Below are 23,959 nucleotides of genomic sequence, written 5' to 3'. Positions count from 1 at the left end.
CATGCGCATCATAGAATGGACCTACAATACATGAAAGTGGTGCTCAGTGTTAACCAAAATTGCAGTCCCAGCTGTCTAATTTTGAGAAAGTAGGAGCATCCTCAAAGCCAGGCTGTGCTTTTTCGGAGCCTAAAAGGGATCTAACAGCCGCACTGTAGGCATGAACGACTGCAAAACCAGGGGTTTAGTACTCGTATCCAGGCTGAGGTCTGTCAGAGATCACATATTGACACCCGACAGCGACAGCCTCTAAAGCGACACTCGATTTGTCAAAAAGACACTTTTTCGAAGCAGGCGGGGCCGCGGTGGAGGTGGAGCCGGCTCTGCCCGCTGCGGGACCGGCAGCCGGGCCGGAGATGCGCTGGGGTGCCGCGGGTCGGGCTTCCTGCTGCCCGCACACCTGGGAGCGGGGCGTGGGCGGGGGCCGGGAGCTCGGGGTACCGCAGCTGTAAAGCGGGCCGGGCCGGGCTGGGCCGGGCTAGGCCGGCAGCCGCGGCGGCGGGAGCATGGAGCGCTGCTCTCCCCCCGCGCCGGAGCAGGAAGCGGTGGAAGCGTGGCTGGACGATCACGGCGACTTCACCCGCTCTTACTTTGTTAGAAAAGCTACGAGGTAAGACCGGAGCGGCGGCGGATAGAGGTAGTTCCTTTTTTACAGGAAAACCTCGCTCTTTTCCATTTCACTTTGCTGCCTCCAAAGAAAATAAAAAGAAGCGACTCTTACCCCACCCCCGCCGTCCCCGCTCTCGAAAGAGCAAGAACTGAAACCACCACGCAGCAGCTCCGTCCGGCTGCCACCGAAGGGCACATGCGGCGCTTCCCTGCCGGCTCTCCCCTTCAGCCCCCGGTTCGCGGCCGCTCTGCGGCGGGGAGCGCCCGCCCGGCACCACGAGCTGCTCAGGAGAGCTGCCCCAGCCCCGGAGTTCCCCGTACTGGGCTTTTAGTTATTTATTTTGTGTTCTCCTCGGGTCAAAACAGACACGGTCAACTTCTCGTGAGTAGTGAGCAACTGTGCATTTCCCCGCCCTGCGAAGTAGGTAGAAGCCTCAAAGAGCATCTGATGTCTTTGGGGAAGGCGCGTTATGTCAGTGCTCAGTCATCTCAAAACAAAGGGCTGCTCTTCAAGGGCTCCGTCACCCTGTGAGTTCATCACCTTTTTTGACACAAGGGCGGCCCCCGGAACGAGGGCCACGGGTTAAGCGCTGGTGAGCCGAGCGCAGAGTATTGGAGACCGGAGCTCCGCCCGAGGAGGGGGCTCAGGAGCCCGTCCAGTGGGGAGAGCGCCTCTGGGACGCTGCGCCTTCCCCCGGGAGGGAGGCGGGGGTGCAGCCCGGGCAGGGAGGGGATCGCTGCCCGGATGAGCGGGGCGCAGCCCGGGCAGGCAGAGATCGCTGCCCGGGGAGCGGGCGCGCTGCCGGCAGGGGGCGGCGCGGGGCCGGCGGGCGCCGCCGCTGCTGCTCGGGGGCGGCCGCTCCGCGCTCGCCCCTTCTCGGTGCCGGTTCTTACGAAGAACCCAATATTGAGGACCTGAAGAGCTCGTCTGGGCATTTCCCCCCCTTGACTTGACATGCTGCCTTTTGGAGATAAGACGAGGTATTTGCTCACTGTTGTCACACACTTCAGGAGCGGGACTTCAAGTCGATTTGGAGTAAATTCGGCTATTTTTAGAAGTGGAGTCAGGTTTCCATTTTGAATATTTTCCGATAAACAAAGCCGTGGGGATGCAGAGCCCGGGCGATCTGCACTCCCACGGTATATCTTAGCAGGAGCTCGGGTTAGTAAGTCCTGCGGTTGGCTCCTCGGACACGGCGTCTCCGCGGGCTCGCTGCGCTCCCGCTCCCGAGCCGCTCGCACCATCTGCTCGCCGCTGCTGATTTGCTTCTTCCCCGAGTCACTTGGCGGGGATGGATGCATTTTGAATGAGGTTTTGCTGCTGCTGCTCCTCTCTGCATGGGATGGGGCGGTAAGAAGAGAAATCCCCATTAATAATTGACTCGCAGAGAGCTAGAAAGCTTCAGGGGTCACCTGCTTGCTTGTGACCATCTGTCAGGCAGTCCCCTTTCTTCTGCTGTTGCTTTCTTAGGTTCATTTATCAGGGGAAAAAAAAAAGCCTTTAAAATGTCTTTTAAATGTTGATTTTTTTTTAAGGCTGTACATTGGTGCAGGATGCATAGATGGAAGTCGTTAACCTTGGTGTTTGCTTTCCAGAACACCAGTGCATGGTGTGGCACTGAAGGGCAGCTTGTTTGCCCAGCAAATTGGGTGCTAGCAGCATCGAGAAGTAGCATTTTCCTAGTTCAGCCTATCACACTTCCTTTGGAAACTGGATGTAGTATTGAGCAAATAGGAATGCTAATTAATAGTAACCACTGTGTCAGATTTTTTTTCCCCATGGGCAGGACGGGTTAGGTTTTTTTTTTTTTCCACTCTGAGGCACAGTTTTGCATTTGTGCCGTTCTGAAAGAGGCAGTACTTCAGACAATACAATTCAGTGAGTCTCCGAGATGATAATGTCTCTGCAGTTAGAGAGGGGTTTGCAGAAACACTGTGGACTTTTGAGCCCTCGCTTGGCAACAATTCTGTGATGTTTCTGAAATGACGGAAACATTGCAATTGTCTCAAAACTCTCTTCTCTGCTGTCTTGCATGGAATGTTCTTTGTCCTTATTGTATAAATAGAAAACTACATATAATAAGGAATACCTCTGTTATATCTAAGTTTGTATTTAAAAAGACAAATGACTTCACTGTATGTTGATACAAAGATGGTAACACGTAGAGCTGAGTGGTTGGAAAGAACAGCTGTACTTTTTAAAGAGGTTTAGTGTTCCACTTGGTAGCATTATTTGGGGCTTAACAAAAGAAATTCCTAGCATTTAATGCTGTGCTTTGTTTTAGCTGAATCTTTGCAGTGCAGCAAACACCGAACAAAGACTATGCTGTTAATGTTCTGCTACTTAACATTATATTTGTTCTCTCAAGTAAAGCAGGGTTCCCAGAACTAGTTTCAACACTTTTCTAATCATAATTTACTGCTTCTCTTTTTTGTTTTGTTTTATAATATGTCAAACTTCTCACAGGTCCTGGAAGCAATAGACCAAGAAGTTAGTTAATCTGGTGTTTTGCAGAGCATGGAGGCATATTCAGCTGCATGTTGTGAGGCACAATTGCTAATGGATGAAGATAGTTTCTGTATTTGTTTCTCAAATATTTCTACATAGGAATAGGAAAAGATCACCTGCTCCATCACTTTTGACTGCGTAATACAAGCTGTTTTCACTCACATAAATGAGCTTTGAATTAGAACCTAATTTAGGAATTTTGTAATGAGTTTGAATAGTTAATATATTTTTTTCTGCAATTAATTAATTCCCACAGTGTTTTATATGGTAGTTCTGTTGGTAGTTTCCAGACATGAAGAAGTTTTAATTAAGTGTCTAAACAATACTTAGAAGTCGTATGCGTTGTGATTTTTTTTTTTTAAGTATGGGGTTAGGGTTATAATCTCAGATAATTGAGTAGTTGCCTCCTGATCCAGTTTGCATAGGGCAGTTTGATATTAGTATCCGTTGCTGTGGTTTGAATAAAAATTCTTTTCTGGCGAGGTGGCACTTTAAAAGATGTTTCTTTCTATTCACAATTTGTTCATGAAGTGACTGCTGTTGGAATCACTGTGCTCCCCAGCCCAAGTGCTGGCTTCTTGGAGAGAAGGGCTGCAGGTCGTCGGCTTAACAAGTGTGCACCTGTGTTCCTCTCTCCCCTCTGATGTGTTGCAGAAGATGAGCACGTTCCAAGGGCTCACACCTTGTATTTGGATCTGCAATGCCTCGAGGCTGGCAGTGGCTGCAGGAAGGCCGCATCCCAGCCTCCTTCCAGGCTGGGCTGCCGTTATGGATATTGTCCGATAAAACTGCGGTGATTGGCTTCCATGTGAGCAGTGCGAGGCTGCAGTCCTACAAGTGTGTAATCCAGGTGAATAGCTTGGAGTCCTCCCTCCTCTGAGGAGGTGAATGAACTGGGATCCCATGAGTAGGAAGGTATGGAATCAGATATTTATTACTTTATTTTGTACCAGGCAGGTGAGTGGCATGTGGAGGCAATAGAAATAGCTGTTATCTGTGAGGTGCTGTTCCAAGATGATCAAAGTGCAGCGCAACAAAGGGGGAACTGGCACACTTGGGGATGGGATGAATTTGGTTCAATCAGTGAGGCTGTGCTGGCTGACAAAACTTCTGGCTGGAGAGTTTGGTACTGCACACCTAAGGGCCAAGAGTTTCTAAATGCCTTGCTCCTATGAAGTTTAAGCTTTTTTTCTTTTTCCCCATGTCTTGTTATTTTTCCCTTCCCAAAGTTTTAGAATTGCTTATCATATTCTGGCTTCCCAGAAGCAGAAACATTTTCAAGTAATTGTGAATCTGCTTTGTTGCTGCAACTGTGGTTGTTCTAACTAGATGATATAAAGGCATCATCTCCTTGGTTTTAGGTCACATTTATGGCTAAATTCATCTGCCTTTTTGTCTTCTTGAAGTTTTGTCTTTTTACATTCCTTTAAAAAAACAACACATGCATTGCTGCGTTCTAACATCACACTTATTTCAACCCGCTATGGAATATTTTTGTACTTCTGACTTCCTGTTTGTCCCTGTTTTAAAAATATGGGAGTGATTCTTAGTGCTCTTTGCTCTCAGAAGCAGCAGACTGCCAAAACAGCCAAAGTAAATTTTCTCTTCGCAATTGGAGGTAACTGTATTCTTACAGGCAGAATGTCATCTGATTCCCTAAATGTCTGGTGTGCTGAAGACAAATTATTGACCCAAATCCTGTATGCCCTTCAGGAGAAATAAGATTATTTTGTTATAAATGCATCTTGGCTTATTAGCAGGTTTGAGAAATATTTACAAATTAATTAAGGTGGGGTTGTATTTGGAAAAATAAATGTTCTTAACAGTATGGTACTTCACAGTACTTCACTGAGGATTCCAGAACTGGTGTTTACTGGGAAACTGTGCTAAAATTCAGATATTGTGTTATTTGAATATATCAATTACCTTTATTACATGGAGAAAACTCAGGCAACTCAGGCACAGTTGCTTGGGGCTTTTTCTTTTTTTTTTTTTTCCTTCTTGATGGCTGGTGGACCATCCTTTTCTAATGTGCTGCCTGCTGTACTACATTAGTCAGGACATCTGCCTTCTAGTCTCTGTCTAGAGGGCTTTTAAAAATGTCTTTCTGTCTGAGCCAGCTATCTGAAGTTGAATCTCCTAAATATTATGTGTCATATGCATTTTGTGCATTGGTAATGCATGTGTGCTTATTTTCTCTAATTGAATGAAAATTCTGATTTTCAAAGATACAGCTATTAGATGTTTTCTGCACTGAAATGTGCTGTAGCTTGTGTTTTTTCTTTAAAAGGTGTTGCATACCAGAAAAAGTAATAATCCTAAAAATGCATAGGTATGAACCATATGTATTCCTAACATGAGCTTGGTGATTAGAGAGTGGGCTTTGAACTTCCATGATGGAAGGACCCCAGTAGCTTTCCAGTGGAGGCATGGAATCCTGTGCAGATAGTTGGGATATGCTGTAAGGGGACTGCCTTTTCTAAGTTACCCAGTGTAAAGCATTAATGGGAGGGCTGCAGACCCACTGATTCTTGGGACCACAGCTGGAAACCCACAGGAAGCAGTGGTGTTAATGCAGGGGGTCAGAATATTTTCTCCCATTTACTTGGTTTTATTGGATGTTTACCAGGTTTTTCTGAGAACTAAGTACAGGAAAAAAAATCAATTTCTGTGTGAGTCTTGCAAAGTTTCCTTGTTGGTATAATGATGTTCATAGTTATCCCACTTATAAATAATGTATCAATATCCTTCCTTATGCCTTTCATGATAACAGCAAAGCTTTAAGATGCTCCCAAAATATATTTAACTACTGATTCACAAAGCATTCAGGAAGCTGAGGAATGTTACCAGTATTCATCAAGTTGCAAATGTGATTGACTACTTCTGGCATTTGTTGTTGGAAATAAAGTGAGGTGAAAGCTGGAGTGTTTTGGAAACAATCTCTAGTAGCAATTTACATCTTAAATTCCCCCAAAGCTCTAAATTGAACTCCTACACAGAATCTTTGGTATGGTGATGAACTAGGCAGCAGAAACTGTGAGTGGCTACAAGGAGAATGTGCATTCACTTGGTTCCACTTGCCCTGTGCAATAAAGAAACAAATGGGTGTGCAGGATACATTAATTAAAATACACTGGTAAGCCTTAGAGTATGGGTAGAAAATAAGATGAGGCCGACCACTCTGACAGTTAACATCCCCTTTTTGAATCTTTCTGTTTCAGGCTAACTATTACCATATTACAGTACTTTCGATCTTTTGATATCCTCGGCAGGAGACTCAAGAATTTCGACAGCTTTATTTGATTTCTAAGTTATAGAGGATCACAGAGGTTCTGTATTGGCTATCTGCTGAGGAATCCTCATGTAAAGAGGATATAGGCAATACGTTCTTGACGTGAACTAATATGCTACCAACTTACTTTCATTTTCACCCTTAAATTGTTTTGGTGTTGTCATGGAAAAATGTAGTTAATAAAAGCACAGTGTAGAAGTATTTCTTTTCCTCACTGGAAAAGAAACATACATAAATTTATATAGAATGCTTTCTCATTTATATGATTGACTTGAGAAAACTATCTTTTAAAAAGGGCATTAAATACAGAAAGAGCTGTTTGTAAACTGCCAGAAAAGAAGCCCTACTCAGATAGCCCTCATGTGTAACACAATGAGTGTGATTTCTCATTGGGTTTGGCATTGAAAATATCGCCACAAAGTATATTTGCTTAGTAAAAGATATGTATTTTCCCACTTATTTGTGCATTATGTGCACTCACCCCAGCAGAGAGAGCCATCCCAGAGCCTCTGCACTTCAGTCATACTTAAACTCTGGTTTAGGAATTCAGGTGGAAATTAAGTAGTGCTGAAGATTTACGTGAGGTCTCCAAGCACATGTGAACTTGACTCTTAATCCATTTTTCACTGAAATTACTGGTGTTGTCCTGCTGCTTTCCCAACAAAACCATTCGATACCTAGTTGTTGTTATTTTTTTCTTTTTTTATGGGCTGGGAACAAGAAGCAAACATAGGGAGGAGAAATAAAGGTCACGTTTTAGAATTTTAACTTTAATCCCTGAGGATTTATTCTGTCTTTCTTTATAGTGCAAGTAGAAAGTCTCTTCTGTGGAAGAAAGCTTTCTTGTAATAAGTGAAGCTCGAAGTTAGGTTATTAAAGAAAATTTGAAAATAGCCAAGAATAGCCTGTCAGATTTACGTTTTCCAATTTGAATACTTTTGCTACAAGTAGTAAAGCAATCTCTGCCTTCTATTTTTTTTAGAATGAGCATTCAGACAAGATGAAAATTTCATCATTCTAAAAAGTTATTTTGGTCTCTCATGAGCATGGTTTGAATCAAGCATTAATGTTCTAAATTAAGAACTGTATTCAAACAGAAGTCATTTGTGCCAATTGAAGTGTTTAAAGCTAAACGTATGCTAATATATTTGACCGAGTTGTGCTAAAAAACTGGCGCTGTTGTATTTCATATTCCAGAACTGCTTGCCTACCACTGTGAGAAATGGCACCTCCACTAACTGTAATTGGGAAGGGTTTAAGGAAAAACATCTAGTGTTTTGTTAATCTACTGTTTTAGTCAGTTTGAAAACACTCCTTTTACAGTCAGTTTACAGTCTGTTTGCTGTTGTCATCTAATGAGGCCTTATAAAATTTCTTTAAGTCTTTCCATTGCTAGAAAAGAGACAAAGCCACTTAGAATGTGATAGTGAAATAGGAAATACTAGACAGAAAATTGGAAGGCAAGTATAATAAGCAAGTAGCTTTGTATTTCAAACTCCTTTGCAAAAACTGACTAGTTTTGGAGTTTTTGCTAATGCTTTAAATGATTTCTGTGTCGAAATTCTGTCAAGATGCTGGAGAGAAATTTGAAGACATCTAGTGGTTATTTTATGGAAGACAATTGATGATAGTTATGAAGTTTAGCTTGAAATATTATTGATTTCAGCATTGTCAGGATTAGGCTACAGGAATTGAAACACTTGAAAGCTGGCATTTTCTAGTAGGCAAGTTTGTAATCCCTCTCCTGAAGTGTTACCAATAACTGCTGCTTTGAATGAAACATTAGCAGAATAGCCCACACAACTGCTAAAACGTCATACACTGTATGTATGAGTGGCTTATGAGCAACAAGGAAAACAGGGAATTATTTGCTGTTTCACTGAAAACTACTCATCGCTGTGTTCTTTTATGGAACTGCAAGTGTTATGTGTTCTTTGTGCAAGGTAAGTAACATTCAGTTTTTACTGTTGTTGTTGCATCTCCGTGTTACCTTTGCATTCTGTTTTTTGCACATTTCCTCCAAAGGTGCCAAGCAGTTGTGCTGAATGGTCACATTGGTGTGTTCTTACATAGGCTAAGTGTAAGCAAGACAATTGCAACCTGGCTGTTAAACATCTTCACTGGGTTGGGTTGTTGTTTTTTTGGTTGTTTTTGAGAAGTCTGCTGTGTACTTTGAAGATGATCACAAAGAAGCAAAGATGGGTACAATAAATTATTTAATATTCCTGGTGTATGAGTAGCATAGTGATTAGTGTTGTGTCAGTATGGTTTGATGCATACGGCACAGGAAATACAGCCAAGTTCTCTTCAGGTCTACATGTGCCTTCCTGCATGACCTGGCTCAAGACATGTTGCTTCCTTGTGTCTGTGTTTTCTCAACCATTGATTTTTTTGGTTTTATTGCCTATTAATACTGAAAAATTCTTGCTCTAGGGACAGGTCTATCTGTGCAGCTTTTAACAAATTGGGGCCAAAGTCTTAATTCTTCTGAAGCTTGCAAGGTCTCATGTACTGCAGGTTACTTGTTCTTGTATATAAGCAGTGACAGAGAGGGGAGGATCACACCATCTTTTTTCTTTTTTTCTTCAATGTTTTGCCTGCCATTGCATTTTTATCCCCTTCTTAGCACTATCACTTCCAAATTCCTCTCCAGTTTTGTCATCTGCTGATGAAGTCACCAGCCAAATTCAGCAGTCACTACTGTCATGTTTTAGAGAGGGAAGATTGGATTTGGCTGATAGGAATGACTAAAAAATGCTATCCTCATATTCTACTATTCCTGTTCATGAGTTCTGGGATAAATTACGTCTTTCTTGAGTAAAGGTTCATATTAAAGGCTCATAGTGCAGTAAAGGATGCATCCCAGTCGTGAGGGATATGGATCCTATAGCTCTTCAACAATATGGATCCTTCAGCTCTTCAATGGTGGGATAGAGACGCTGCACTGAGTTTGTGTCTGCATGGATCACTGTGGATCAGTATCTGCTCCTGGAACCTCTAAACTACAGCCAGGGTCTTGTCCTTACAATCAGCTCTTGACAATGCCAGTGCTTACTGAAGACTGTTCCTATGAATAGGAAGTGTTGGTGTCTTCCTGCAGTCCTTTCAAATGACATCTTAATTGTACATGGCACTCGGTGCTAATTTCCAGGAGCCTCACTCGTGGCTCAGGACGTGTCTGGTGTCAGATAGCTGCTGAGCTAATTCTGTGCTCTGAGAGTCCTTGTGTTAGCCATAATACCCTTCTTGTCATGCATTGTTAAATAGGACTGAGTGTCAACAAGCGGACACATGTCAAGACACCGAGCGATTTTAAATAGAGTTAGAATACGTCAGCTCATGTGAAATGCTGGTTCTTCCACCCATGTGTGTAACTAGGTGAGTAAAAGGAGCTAAATAGTTTCCTTGTTAGAAGAGGCATTTGGTAAAGGTCACTGAACACTGTTCTTTTTCCAGTTGAATTTGAATGGCTTTCCTGTTGCCCAAAGTAAAATGCTTAAAAAGGCTTGAGGTTGAAAGCCAGGCTTTAACCACTTTAGTTAAGGATTTGTTGTTGGTGTTAAACCAAAGCGCTTTCAGAGAATCATGCACTTTGTTGGCAAGTTATTGAACCATCACCCAAGAGAAATCAAAGGACACGAATATGTTACTCATAATTATGCAGCTCCACATAGAGTTCTGTTCAATGTTTAAGTGCTTCATGAACAGTGCTGATACCCAACAAGTAGTTCAGTTCTTGTTAAACATAATTCCTTTCATGTGAAAGGTTCTACAGCTGTGTTCCACATCCCTGAATAACCTCCATCAGAAATGGAGGTTATTTTACACAGTAAGAAGGCAAGAGGGTAAAAAATTAATGATGTCACGGCCACAATTTGAGAACAGGTATTAGCATTCAGAGTACACTGTTCTTTCTGATTGCTATTGCTACACCATTAAGGCCTGGGGAAATCATAACACAACACTGCAGAATAAACAAAATGACAGGTTTCTACTGATAAATCCAATTTCTGCTGTAGTTTTTTCTTTATGCATGAAGGCTAACTGATTGTTTCTCTGCCTTGCATCTTGTATCAACACATCAGTGTATGTAAATTCAGTGTACATCGGGAGGAGGGAAAAGAATAGCTTTTTATATTCTCCTTTCCTCAGGAGTAAGTAGGCAGTGAATCAGATTGCTCTGCAAATTGCAGTTGCCCAACAACAGCACAGGTTCATTTACAAACATGCCTTCAAACATGTGCATTTTCAATTACACGGGTTCTGAGCCTCATCAGTCGTTGGAGAACCCCCTCCATCTGGTACTATGTCATTACTGCTACTTTTCAATCTTACCTTCCATTAATGCCAGTCCTCAGTGCTCAGAAAGGAAGTCAGCACACACGTGAATCTGGGTCAAGTCAGCAATCTTCTTTCAAACTGTCAATTTTTCTATACCTATCTTCTGTCTGAGGTTTAAATGCCTCCAGCTGGCATTTGCAAGTTCCTTTCTGCAGCATTAGTGCTGGATGATAGTTTTGTTTTGGAGAAGCTAAAATTTCCAGGTTATGTTTTATTTTGAGGTGATCAGAGTAAAACAAAAAGGGCCCACACGCATATAATGCACCTGTTAACAAGAGTTAGCAGCACTGATTTTAGAGGTTGTACTGTATTTACATACAGATTTTGGTATCTTTAGCTTTTTAATTTCCTTAAGGATATTTGTGGTCATTTTAATTGAAAATATTTATTCTTGCTCATTCAGTCTAATAAATGCAAATTCTAAGTGTAACCAAATGCAAGCTTCTTATTTTGACTCTCAGTGAAACAACTTTTGCACATGTGACACTGTCCCATGCAAATCATATTATGCATTGCAGTAATGAATGGTCACAGTTCCCACATTTAATGTTTATCCTGTTTAAGTAATGGAAAGTAATATTGTTGAAGTCAAATTTCTTATGATATATTAGTTGTTCTTTGCTTCACTGCAGGAAACACTTGCATGAGGTTACTGCACAAAAAATAGGTATCACTGCTTTCATAAAGGAGGATCATTGGTTTTTAATAATTCAATGTTTTTATAGCATTTTTTGGTTTTTTCAATTTTTTTTATACCATTTTGGTTTCCTCTAGTTGAGGTCTCCAAATGGTGATGGAAGCAACTCTTTCAAGCCTTCCTAACAGAAATCAAATGAGTTTCCTTTTGTGGATGGCTTGCTATTAAAAGTAATATTGTTGGAGTTTAGATTTTAATTGATCACTTTGCTGTTAAGGGCTAATTGTGCTTGCAGTATTGCATCTTACAGCAAAGACCAAGGTGTGCTCTAAGGAAAATAAGACTATTGTGCAGTGCTTTTCATATGTAATGTACACTGATGTGTGTAACTGATCAGCAGCTGACTAACCTGAATCACTTCCATGGCTTCATTCAGCTTCACTCTCCAAATTCCTGTGGTCTGCTGAGCAAATAAAAAATATCCCAAATTTAAAACATGACCACCATGAAAGGTTTCCAAAAGATCAGACTTGTTAATAGGGTTTTTGCTGTTCCTCGGCTCATATGTTATGTAATACAGCGAAAACCCGTTTCTTCTGAGAGTAGGGCATTTGCTGTGAGGAATCCTTGACACTGAGCAAATTAAACAGAAAGCCCTGTATTTAAAAAAACCCCAACCAAACAAAAGACAAAAAAAAGCCCAAAAGAAAAACCCCTCCGATTTTGGCTGAGAAAGTGATAGTGTGATAAAAAAAGTAGACTCATGTTATGATATGCTGTATTTAGTGAGGACGTTTTTAGGGTTGGCTTTCTGGTACTAAGTTAATTTGAGAAGCACAGTTAATTACTAGAAATGCATGGCATTTTTTGACTGGTGGTGAACACTTAAAAATACAGTTTTAGGGTTATGCAGTATTTGGGGTTGAATTAGACAATTAGTGTCATCTGCAAGGAAAGGCAGTAGGAGAGATGCATGAGAATAATCTGTTCTTATTTTGAAGGGGGTTGAATTGGTAATAATCATGTTTCCTTGATGCTTTTCAAGAAAAGCTTTCATGTTTTGAGTCCAACCAGTATTTTTTATTAACTTGGAGGGCAGGGAAGTTAACTTTAAAAACAGTATATTGCAACAGAAAAATAGGAAGGACTGCAGGTAATTGACTGAGAGAATTAAAGTTCGAAATTCTTGTTAGAGGTTAAAACCAGAAAGTTCTGTCTTCAAATGAATATATATACATATATATCTTATATATGAAATCCAAATCTTAGGAAGGGAAAAGACTGGAACATTTCAGTCACAAAATGATGTGCAAATTTCTGATCTGTGCTCTGAAAGCCACAGCATAAGTGGCCGTTCTCTGCCCTATTCTGGTATTTCCTCTAGGCAAAAATAGCTTCTTTTTTGCGGGGCAGAAAATGTTACTGCTTAATCTGGGCTAAGTGCTGCATAAAATTGGAGAATATTGATATAGAAGAGTCTAAAGGTGCATCAGTATCCTCTGTGTGAAAAGGTTTAGTTATCCTCTCACAGTGCTAGCTTTCAATATATGCTGGAGGATTTTCAATTCATCTAATTTGCTGTATTTTTGGTTTTGTTTGACAGAGAAATGGTTAATGCATGGTTTGCTGAGAGAGTTCACACCATTCCAGTCTGCAAGGAGGGAAGCAAGTCCCAGAGCGAAGCCTGTGCCTGTCACCAGCCTCCCTGTGCCGAGACCACCAACTCCGGGACACCAGCGAGGAAAATCTCGGCTTCTGAGTTTGACAGACCCTTAAGGCCTATTTTTGTCAAGGACTCAGTAGGAGCAGTGAGCTTCCTCTCTGGCTCCGACAAGAAGGAACAGATGCCTCTGCAATCTCCAAGGATTGAGACCAGTGCAGGGGATCAGTGCTCCAGACTATTAGAACTTGTGAAAGATATTTCTAGTCACTTAGATGTCACAGCTCTTTGCCATAAGATCTTCCTACACATCCACGAGCTGATCGCAGCCGATCGCTACTCCCTGTTCCTGGTGTGTGAGGACAGCTCCAACGAGAAGTTCCTCGTGAGCAGGCTCTTTGATGTGGCAGAAGGATCCACCCTGGAAGAAGCTTCCAACAACTGCATTCGCCTGGAGTGGAACAAGGGCATTGTGGGTCACGTGGCAGCCATAGGGCAGCCTCTCAACATCAAGAATGCCTATGAGGTAAGCCAAGGAAATTGGTCTTCAGCAACTCTTGAAAAAGTAGAAGCTGCCACATTATCGGCTGCTGGAATATTGCCATTTTAGTGCTTGTATTTGGTGCTGTATTGACTTAAAGTGGTCAAGATGCACACTTGACACTGGTTTTGGTTATAATGCATGTATTGTATGTGCACACAGAGACATGAAGCTAGGACTAAAGAAATCAGAGTTCTATTGAGGTGATTATTGAGAGTTCAATACTGAGGTGAATAAATGAAACAAGCAATCTCTGATGAAAGCAAAACTACAAACCAAGTTTATGAAACCGTGTTCCTCTGTGGGCACAGATCTTTTAGTTTATTTCTGTAATTTCTTCTTGATGATAGAAGGTAAACTAGGGATGGTCAATCCATGAGCATATTTATTATAATGATGGTCTATGCTCAAAAAGAAGGCTCCTCCTAGGACTTGGGTTTTTTGTTCTTTATAGCAGCAGTCGTAATCTAGTGGCCCTCATGTTCCACACAAACGCTTGTCTGTTGTTATCACACTGATAGGAACACCTTTATATAATTATTGGCTGGGAATGAAACCTTTGCTATCCTGGGTAACAGTCAAATAAAATATTTAACTTATCTTAATCTATAAACCAAGGAAGAAAAAGAACTGGTCTTTAAGCTAGTAATCTAAAAATTGCTTTTTTTTTTTCTTGTATCAGGATCCAAGATTCAATGCAGAAGTTGACCAGATCACAGGGTATAAGACTCAGAGCATTCTCTGTATGCCAATCAAGAATCACAGGGAAGAGGTAAGTTGCAATCTTGGGATCACTTCATGTAATACTGTTTCCAGTCATGCTGATGCTCTAAACTTTCATTAACTGGCAGTCATCATCTTCCAACCAGTGTGTTTTGGGTTTTTTTTAGCAAGACTGCTGATGTTTGTTTAGACTGTAATTTTATCTTATCTACTTGAGTAATGTAAGCCAAAGGCAACTGTCAGGAAGAGTTGAATCCCAAATACAGCAGTAGAATATATGTATTTAACTCCAGAAGTGCTGCTCCTGCTTCCTGTACTCAGTATCTGTCAGCATTAAAGTTCTCTGCACACTTACTGGTCTATCTCAAATTGTGATTAAGTTACTGTATTTCAGCTTAGCTGGTATCTATATTGCTTAATTCAGAGGGCACTAACTGGGTTTTTTATCATGTTCTAAAAACCTGATTATTTTTACACTCTCTTAACTCAACATGGTTCCTAATTTATTACTTATGAGCTAAGAGCCTGACATCAGGCATTGAAAAACACACAGTGTCAATGTGATTCAGGAAAGTCATCCTCAAGTCATGACTTAAATCACTCCTAATTTGAAACAATGTGAATCTGCTCACTGAACTCTTGCCCATGTTTCCTGTCCATGCTGCTTCTCATGGGAGCTCTCCCATCCTGTCTCATGCTATTGCAGTAGGGAGAACTCTTATTTTGGGCTAACAACACCACCTTGCCCTGAGTATTTGAAGAGTGAATTCAGTAAAATCCATGAAAGCCAATGAACGGGGAAAACAGGAGATGCCCTCTTTGAGAGGAAGTAAAGTCTGGCTGGATTTTCTTTGATCCTGACTGTAGTGGCCTTTAGCCACATCACCAGCTCTAGAATACTCATAAAATATAAGGCTCTCCACACAGTGTGTCAGAGCTTTGAAATGGAGATTTTTTTCTCCTGGAATTCATTTATTTTTCAGCATGTTCATAGTTTGCTTCCAGAAAGCTCAAGCTCCCAAAAAGAAATGTTGGCAAGATTGATTTGAAGACATCATACCTTTTTTCTGCTCTTCCATCTTTCACTCCTCTTTTAGAGTGTTACCTTGACTTCTACTGCGCTGAACCTTTTTTTTTTAATTAAATAAATTTATTAAACTCCTCCATTTACTTGTTTATTGGATCTTATTCTAGCCAACCCAGATGATCAGCCAGTATTTCCTTTCTTCATATTCTGCAAATTTCAGCTTAAATTATTTTGTTCCATTCTTCCAAGGACAGCACTTGATCCTTTCCTCCTCCCATTCCTGCTTACAAGTCTTCCCCTTTCCACCTGGCAGCAGTCACTGCTGGCCGTGGGCCAGGAGATGAAGAAAGCAGATGGCATGTGAAGAAATGTCAGGGATCAGTGGTCCATGTCAGGCTGATGCAAGGCTTCCAATTTCACCCGAGCCATGCCATTTTCTTTTTGTCAAATGGAAAAAGATGGCATGCCCCACAGAACTGGGTACAGAAGTAAGCTACAAAGCCCTGCTGCCTGGGGAGTGTGCAAGTGCTCAGTTCTCAGCAGGTGCTGGTGGTGGATGGGGAAGGAATGAGAGCTGCAGTCTGTTTGTCCAGTCCACCATGACTGAAGGGCTGAATAAACCTGCAATGGGCCGTGTCTTGGGCCAGCTTCCTCCTCCTGAGTGCATCAGCATGCGGAAATGAAGCGGGAATTTGTTTTTTTTGACAAGTTCAGCCAACCTGAAGTTTGGGGAGTCTTATACTCACAAGCAATAATTTGAAGGTGTTAAACTGTAAGGCTTCTCACAGGAAAGGATGGCAGTTAGTAATTTTTTTCAGAGTTCTACAGCCTCTACCAGAAGGTTTTTCTCATTCTCACTGTAACAAATGACTGACATGTTTTTGGAGAGACACTAGAGTCAGTGAATCAGTCCTTAATTTTCCATTTGCATCTTGCTGCGTTTTCTGTTTAAAAATCCCCCAAACAAGAAAACCAGAACATTGGTTCCTCCCTGTTAAAATAATAAATAGATAAAATTGAAAAATTCCCAAAGCCCCTCTAGAAATATTGAGGCTTGTGAATGCTGCCTTAGCCCAGGATGTCAGCAGTCACAGTTAAAAGATCATTCTGGAAGACATCCTAAAATAAATACTGAGAAAGAGGAGCAACTGGGGCTTTCTGTTTGTTTGTTTAGTATTAGTGCTATTTTTTTAAAACAAAAGAGTCAGTAATTGAGAGGAGGAAAATCTCATACTGATTACCAAATCCTCTGGGCCTGATGAAGTACGGAGATTTTTCCAGTAGATGTTTTTCACATTTGCCTATATTTCCACGAGGCATGTGAGAAACCAAAGTCTCATTTAAAAATAACAGCTAGTAAAAAATTCCATAAATGAAAACAATTTGGTTCACAGAAGAGCTCATGCAAAGGACCCAGGAATTAGTAACAATGAGACACATTGCAGTGCAGTAGAAGACTTTACCTTTGATACAGTTTTGTAGACACTTGTAAACAAACAGTCATTTTGACAAGATTGGATAGGGAATCTTACTCCATTCCTCAGCTTAAACCAACTTGTGGAGCTTTCCAGCAGGTTTGGGATACCTGGAGAATGGATGGCTTCTGAAGCACAGAGCCACCACAACTGCCACGCAACATCTCCAGGAGTGACGCAATTTTCTGTTATTGCTGCTTTTCTTTTTTTTTTTTTTTTCTTTTACCTGGGCGTAGTAATTTTCAGAAGAGGCAATCTCAGTTTATATTCCACTAAAATCTGTAGGATTTTCTCATATGGAGCTTTTAGCTGAATTAACTGAGACATCTCTCTCAGGTTGTGAGCATGTAAGACTGCATTTCCTAGTAATTGTCTAGAGAAATGTCGGGTTTTTTCTGGCAGTGTTTACTCAGTGGTTCAGTTTGTTGCTTACTGGTACCTACCTCCTGTAGGACCCCTGATTTTTTTGGGAAGCTTTTCCTGAAAAATCAGGGGTCCTACTACTTGCAACAGCCTTTGAAAATCCCCTGTTAATTTTTATGGTGTAAAATGGGACTGGGTATGTCACTTTTAGCCGCTAAGTTATTTTCTCCCTCAGAAAACCCTTCAGATAGCACATCCCAATCATTGCAGCATAGACAAAGCCTAGCCAAGCTGACTTGAAACAAACTCAGTTCCAGCAGCAGTGTTGCTGCAGGATTATGGAGATCAGTAATTTGCTTCTTGGATGGATTTTCAGCTTATGCTGAGACACACATTAGAGTAGCTGGACTGCTGCAAAGCGTGGGGGCTGCTGCTGGCATGAACGATAAAAAGGGATGTGAAATTTTTGTTGATAAAAAATGAATGTCTGTAAATACAGTTCTGTCACTGCAGGATAATTTTATAAGCTTGAATCCAACCTCTACAAAACCAGGAGAGCAAAGTAAAGTCAACACTACTTTGTCTTCTGTAGTGGGTATCTTCTCTTATCAAAAATGTCAGGTTTCCCATTTCTGTTACCATTCTTTGGCTTTAATGTGATTTTCCTTCACATGCCAGCCAAGTAAATAAAAAATATATCTCCTTAAGAAGCAATATTAATTACATCAGAAGTCATCTTAAGTAAGAGCCTACTGAAAAAGGTACCAGCTGCCTTTAGAGCTGGAACAGCTTTCACAGAGTTAGGCCTGTAATTTTAATGTGCAGAAAATTGCAGCATGAAACCATCCTTAGAAAATCCAGAGCACAGCCATCAGCATTAAAGCCATCAGTTGTCACCTACTGGGCACTCAAGGTAGCCTTCAACTTTTAAAGGCAGGACTCGGGTATTGCAAAAAACCAGTAGAAATGAAGTTCTGATAGTTAGAAGAAATCTCTCATTGTAATGTCGATCGGGATTTATTAAATTGGAAAAGTAGCACAGCTAGAAAAGAAAGGTTAGAGAACAAGTAGAGCACTGCAAGATCACCTGTGTTAACCAGCAAGAACAGAATCAGGAAAGCTGTGTTCAGATGGTAAAACACATGTGGGTATTGAATCAGCAATTGATGGGAGGTTTGTTCTTCTTTGGAACAGAAAGTAAGGGAACAATTCCATCATCAAAATTGCTTTTTGTCTTTGTGGTCTATGTCAGTGTTATGGGATGTGAATGGAAAAGAGCAAAATACTGGGTTTCTGATCCAAGGGGAATTTCCTTCTGCTCATCACTTATGCTCTTTCAATAAAGCCAACCTGGATAAAGGCTCTTGTTGCTAACACAGGACTCCTCTAGACAGACTGTGTTCTATAACCCCACCTGTCTAGTCCAAACTGGAGGGAAAGCTCAGGAAAAGGAGCTTGTAGCACTCCACAGTACACTGCTTACTTCAGTGATTAGGCCGTAAACTCACAGGTGCTAAAGCATAAGCAGATCCTAATGACTTCAGTCTTTCTCTTAGTCTTGGTTTCCTTCAGTCCAGAGTAATATCTTAAGATTTTTTTTAGTTCCCTGTCTAGCTGAGCCTAGAGCACTAGATCACCTTTGATGCAGTTTTTCTGCTGGTGCAATCATAACTCCCAGCTGGAGATCAGATTTGGCCTATTATTTGTGATTTGTTTAGAATGAGTTTTAAAAAGGAGGATTGGTTTCATACTGTGCTTAAGTTCTCTAAAATGCAGACATATGTTCTCCATGGCTGCAAATGCTACCACATGATTGACTTTTGTCCTAATTACATAATTACTTTAATAACAGGAGCAGATCCTCTCGAGTTTCCTACATCTTCTCCTAATTACCTGGTTGCAGGCAAGACTCCAATGGCTAAAAAATGCCCCACTGAAGTTTTTCTCATTACTGTCTCTGCACCATATTCTATGGAATTCTGAAAAGTGCACTGAAATTTTAACTGACATAAATGAAGCCAGAATTTGGGCCAGTATAAGTTGTTTTAATTGTTCATTTTGTATGAAAAAGAAATGGGCACAACACGGCTGTCTGGAAGCTTAGAATGCCATGAAACAGCAACTAAAAAGAGGAAGGTTTGCATATGCACAAAATTTTCATCCTAATCAAGTCAACATGAATTTTTAGCAGGTTTATTCTCCTCATTACATCCTTCCCCTTCAGTTAAAATTCCTTATTGAAAGACCTTATCAAAGATCTAAAACTGACCATTGCTCTTAGAACACCTGCCTTTGTTAATGTGTCTGAAACCTGGAATGCTGATGAAAGGAGCCTAAATAGTCTTTTTTTTTCTGTATTAATATGGTCCTTTTACTGTTTTCTTGTAGCTTTTTTTTTAAGCACTGCAGACTTTCCTTTCATGGAGGGGATGTATTTAAACGACCAACATGAAAGTACTCACCTTTTGGGTGAAAAGCCTTTGGCCTTGCTAAAGTTGTCTTAGCTCACGCTGGATCAAAACTGGAAAAAAAAAATTAAATCAGCACCCAGGAGAGACAGTTGCATAAGAAGAGGTCTAAGCATTAACCTCTGCTCATGTAGGTGAACATAAAAGCATAATAACTTTAATTCAAAGTCTGCCAGAGGAGCACACAGGCTGGTGGTACACTGTTATTACAGAAAGGAAGACCACTGGATAAGAAATATTCCTCACTGAAGTAAGAGATTGACTGTGGGAAAATTGGGGTTGTATGGAATGGAGCTGACAGCTGAACTTTATTTCAGACAGACATTTTTGAGCCCACAGTTGGCAGTGGTTCATGTTAAAGAACAATGGCCTTACTTACAGCATCAGAATTTTGGGAATGCTGGACTGAGAGATAGTAAATTGTCTTCTTTTCCATTACAAAAATAAAACCACATGTCTTCCATCAGTTTACCAGTTACAGCTTTACCATGAATGGTTAACTTCAACTTTTTAAGCATGCTCACCACACAGTTTTCCTTTGATAGTGTATATCCTAAAAAAGCAAGATTAAAAAAAAATCATTAGCGTTTTGCATTGGTTTTACACTAATTACACTTCAAACAAAAGCAGTTCTTTGCAGCTTTTTCTATCAGTTGTTGTAATCACGCTAAAAATCTGAAAATATCTAAAAGCTTTGCATTGTACTTTGTCAGATTAATAACACTTTGTCTCAAAAGGAATGAGAACTCAGAATTATATTACGGAAAGGCTAAGATCTTCAAATCCTGTAATCTAGGAAATGTTTCTGCATGAGAGAGAAACATTTACTATCTAACAATTTGATTCAATAGTCAACCAAGTGAATACCTGTAATCATCCTTTATTATCTTATACAATTATGCCTGGAAATGGAATTCAGTGACAGACCCCTAAAATTAGCTAATTTCTCCATTTTTAATACACTAGGTTGTTGGTGTGGCTCAAGCAATCAACAAGAAATCTGGAATTGGCGGCACTTTCACTGAACAGGATGAAAAGGTATAAAAGCTGCATGTTTGTCTCTTCTCTTTTCATAGGGGAAGGGGAAAGACATTTTTAATTTTCATGCTACTCAGAAATTTTTAATTATTTAAAATTAAACACCTGTGAGAACATGAACATTCCTGGAAATACTGAAGATATTTTTCTTTCTTTGAGGCCATGAGAAATGTGCCTGTGAAATAATTTAATTTCTGGATCACCATGTCATGTATTTGTGAAACACAGGCTTACTCTACTGAAATGCATTGTAAAACACTTTGATAGATTTCAATGGACATAATTTTTAATTACTTGGTTCTAACTCTCCTGGCAAGCCCAAGAAACACAATTTGAGCAATGACATTTGTGGAGCAATTCCCTTTTAAATACCATGTCACTTCTCAGTATAGCATTTGCAGGAGAAGGAAAAGCTTCAGATAAATTATGAATATATGAGAGAATCAGGAGAGCAGACAATGGAATGGATTCCTAGTTCTCCCAGTGTGTTGCTTTCCAAAAATTTCCAGACTTCATGTTCAGATTGGCAGGGCAAAGCCCAGGCTGTAGAAGTTGACTTAACAATCAGCAATAAAAGAATCAGAATTCATCCTTTCTCTTCGAAAACTTCCCCTTTAAAATAAAATGTACACTGAGTATTTTTAGGATATCAGAATTAATCCCATCCTGAATGAGGAAAAACCTGTGGGTTTGCTATTTTAGAAAATCTTTATTTTCACTTCACAAGAGACTGAACTCCCTCAGAGAGGCTGGTTGTCTGTGGTCAGTTTTTCTAGCAAAATATGCATCGCTGCACAATTATTTTTTCCTTGAAGCTGCTTTTCAGATGAACCCTACTTGTACCAAGATAATGATCTTCAGATTTTAGCTAAATAAAAGGAGAAGGGTTTCTTGAGGAAATAAGAAATTATGAGTAGCTGAAAAAAACCCAGATCCTGAACGTATGGTTGCCAAAACCAACAAAAATATCAATTAGTACTTCAGAGTGTAAACAAAACGTTGCAGTAGCTTATCTTTAAATAGAGTTCAAATGCTGTGGGACATTATCTCTGTGAGATGTGGATGTTCATTTGTCTCCAGGATTTTGCGGCGTATTTGGCATTTTGTGGGATTGTTCTTCACAACGCTCAGTTGTATGAGACGTCTCTGCTCGAGAACAGGCGCAATCAGGTACGGCCAACAGGTTTGTCCAGGGATACAGAAATCAGGAGGGTTTGCAAGTAATCAGCACCTCCTCTTCCTGTGTGTGATGTGGTAGCTATTCCTTGGCTGCTTTTAATCCCTGAATGACTGAATGCTGGGTGGCTCTGATAAAGCTCTCCTGGGCTGCACTGGGAACAGGCTGGGTGCATTCCAGCCTGGGCTGTGAGAAATGGCCTGCCTAGGGGAAGCAGGTAGAGCCAGATGTCAGAAAATTCATTCCATGTTAATATACTTGATATTGCCTGCAGTTATCCTGTGGTTCACCGTATGTATTAAACAACCAGAGGTGTCAGACTCCAGAAATTCCAGGCAGGAATATCCCTGTGGAATAGCAGAGGGCATACAGACTCTTCCTTTAGTGTAACAGTCACTAACTATTTTCAGTAATGATCAAATGGAAAACTGAATTTCCTTCTGATTGCTATAGCTTTACTTTGCTGCCAACTTGGTTTTGATGGGTTGTTAATGCCATGGCCTTTATGGGTGAATATGCTTTCCCTGTATCATGTGATAATGTTTCAGAGAAAAGACTAGACAGCAGTTCTTTTAAAACTTTCCTAGTAGGTCTGAGTTTCCAGCTATCAGTGTCTGTGAATTGGTACAAATTTGGACAGTTTCTTAAATGCTTTCATGTTTCTTGTGAGGAAAAAAAAATATGAGCATATATAAGCAGCTAAATCTTTCAACAGCAGCTTTGAAAAACAGCAGACTGTATCTAAATGATGTTTTCACCAAATAAGTTAATTAGGATCTGTTAGAATTACAGCCAAGAACAACTGCGTTCAGAAGTCTTAAAAAAATCAGTGGTTTCAAAATGCACACATAAGCCAGAGGAAAATAGGTTTCCTAAGAGCAAGTAACTCTGTCTGGATTTCACAGGTTTCATTTGACCTATTAGTGCCTAAATCTCTTCTGCTTCTCTGAATGAAAACATCAGACAGCTTATAGTGCTATTTAATTCTTCCATAAAAAATGTCAAACTGGCTAACAGCCACTGTTACCTTGAAATCTCTGAGAGCCAAAACTTACTTCTGGTCACAGACATAAACATTGGCTTCCCTGATTCAGGGGAGAGGAGAAGACTCAAAGACATCAGCAGCAATAATTATTGCATGAATCATAATTAGTCAAACCCTCACAAATGACCTCTTCTTCAGGTGCTTCTTGACCTTGCCAGCCTGATTTTTGAAGAGCAGCAGTCTTTGGAGGTGATCCTGAAGAAGATAGCAGCCACTATAATATCCTTCATGCAGGTGCAGAGGTGTACCATCTTCATAGTGGATGAAGATTGTCCAGTGAGTATGTTTATTCTGTCTGAAGGCAGAAGTGTTTATTCCCTGGGAGTGGGCTTGGCTTCCCTTCAGTCTCATATGTTCCCTTGCCATTTCCTTTTCTATCTTTTCTTTCATGGCATCTGCTCAGGTTGGGTGTTGATCTGAGAGGTTCTGGCCTTTGTGTAATTACAGAATTTCTGTTCTGCCATATCAATTTGGCACAGCTTGTAAATCTTCTCTGGGTCATGAGTAGACATTCAAGACACTTCAATGATACTTCAAGTTGTATTAAAAGATACTTTTATGGTAGGATCCAGTATGCTAGATGACAGATGTGGAATGAAGCTGAATTTTACATTTGTCTGTAGTACAGAATAGGCCTTGATAACTGCAAAAAGGTTTTAATGATTAATACTGTTCTAAATAATGACAACCTTATACACCTGTGTATTCAAGCATCCTCTTGATATTCCAGGATACGTTTTCTAGTGTCTTTCACATGGAATCTGAGGAATTAGAGGATTCAGCTGAAAATTTGAAGAGGTAAACCAATTAATTCTGACTTTTGTTCATCCTAGGAGAATTCTGAAGAAACTTATGCTTTTAGTATTCTTTTCATAATAACAGACTTATTTCTGCTGGATCCCATGTATTACTGCTATTTTTTTCGAGCAGCTTTTCCCCTGAAGTGGGCATAGACAAACTCTCTTGCTTAAAAAGGTCCCACTGAGCAGAGCAAGAGTAGGGCCTGATCAATTCACTTTGACAGTCTAAGAACATATTTGTATTTCAAGGCTGA

General features: G+C 40.5%; 1 protein-coding gene across 2 annotated transcripts in view; it reads left to right on the top strand.

Moving 5' to 3' along the window:
- The first annotated feature begins 506 nt into the window (after positions 1 to 506).
- Positions 507 to 23,959, top strand: part of PDE5A (phosphodiesterase 5A) — a 50,403-nt gene continuing 26,950 nt past the window's right edge. For both annotated transcript variants that reach the window (XM_066549497.1, XM_066549496.1), the window contains exons 1-7: positions 507 to 610; positions 12,992 to 13,574; positions 14,272 to 14,361; positions 20,612 to 20,683; positions 21,764 to 21,853; positions 23,044 to 23,181; positions 23,636 to 23,703. In XM_066549497.1, coding sequence (XP_066405594.1) covers positions 507 to 610; positions 12,992 to 13,574; positions 14,272 to 14,361; positions 20,612 to 20,683; positions 21,764 to 21,853; positions 23,044 to 23,181; positions 23,636 to 23,703 — 1,145 coding nt within the window. The remainder of the gene's footprint in view (positions 611 to 12,991; positions 13,575 to 14,271; positions 14,362 to 20,611; positions 20,684 to 21,763; positions 21,854 to 23,043; positions 23,182 to 23,635; positions 23,704 to 23,959) is intronic.

This window comes from Molothrus aeneus, chromosome 4, assembly GCF_037042795.1.
Source record: "Molothrus aeneus isolate 106 chromosome 4, BPBGC_Maene_1.0, whole genome shotgun sequence".
NCBI lineage: Eukaryota > Metazoa > Chordata > Aves > Passeriformes > Icteridae > Molothrus > Molothrus aeneus.
This window is presented reverse-complemented; position numbering and strand designations above follow the sequence as displayed.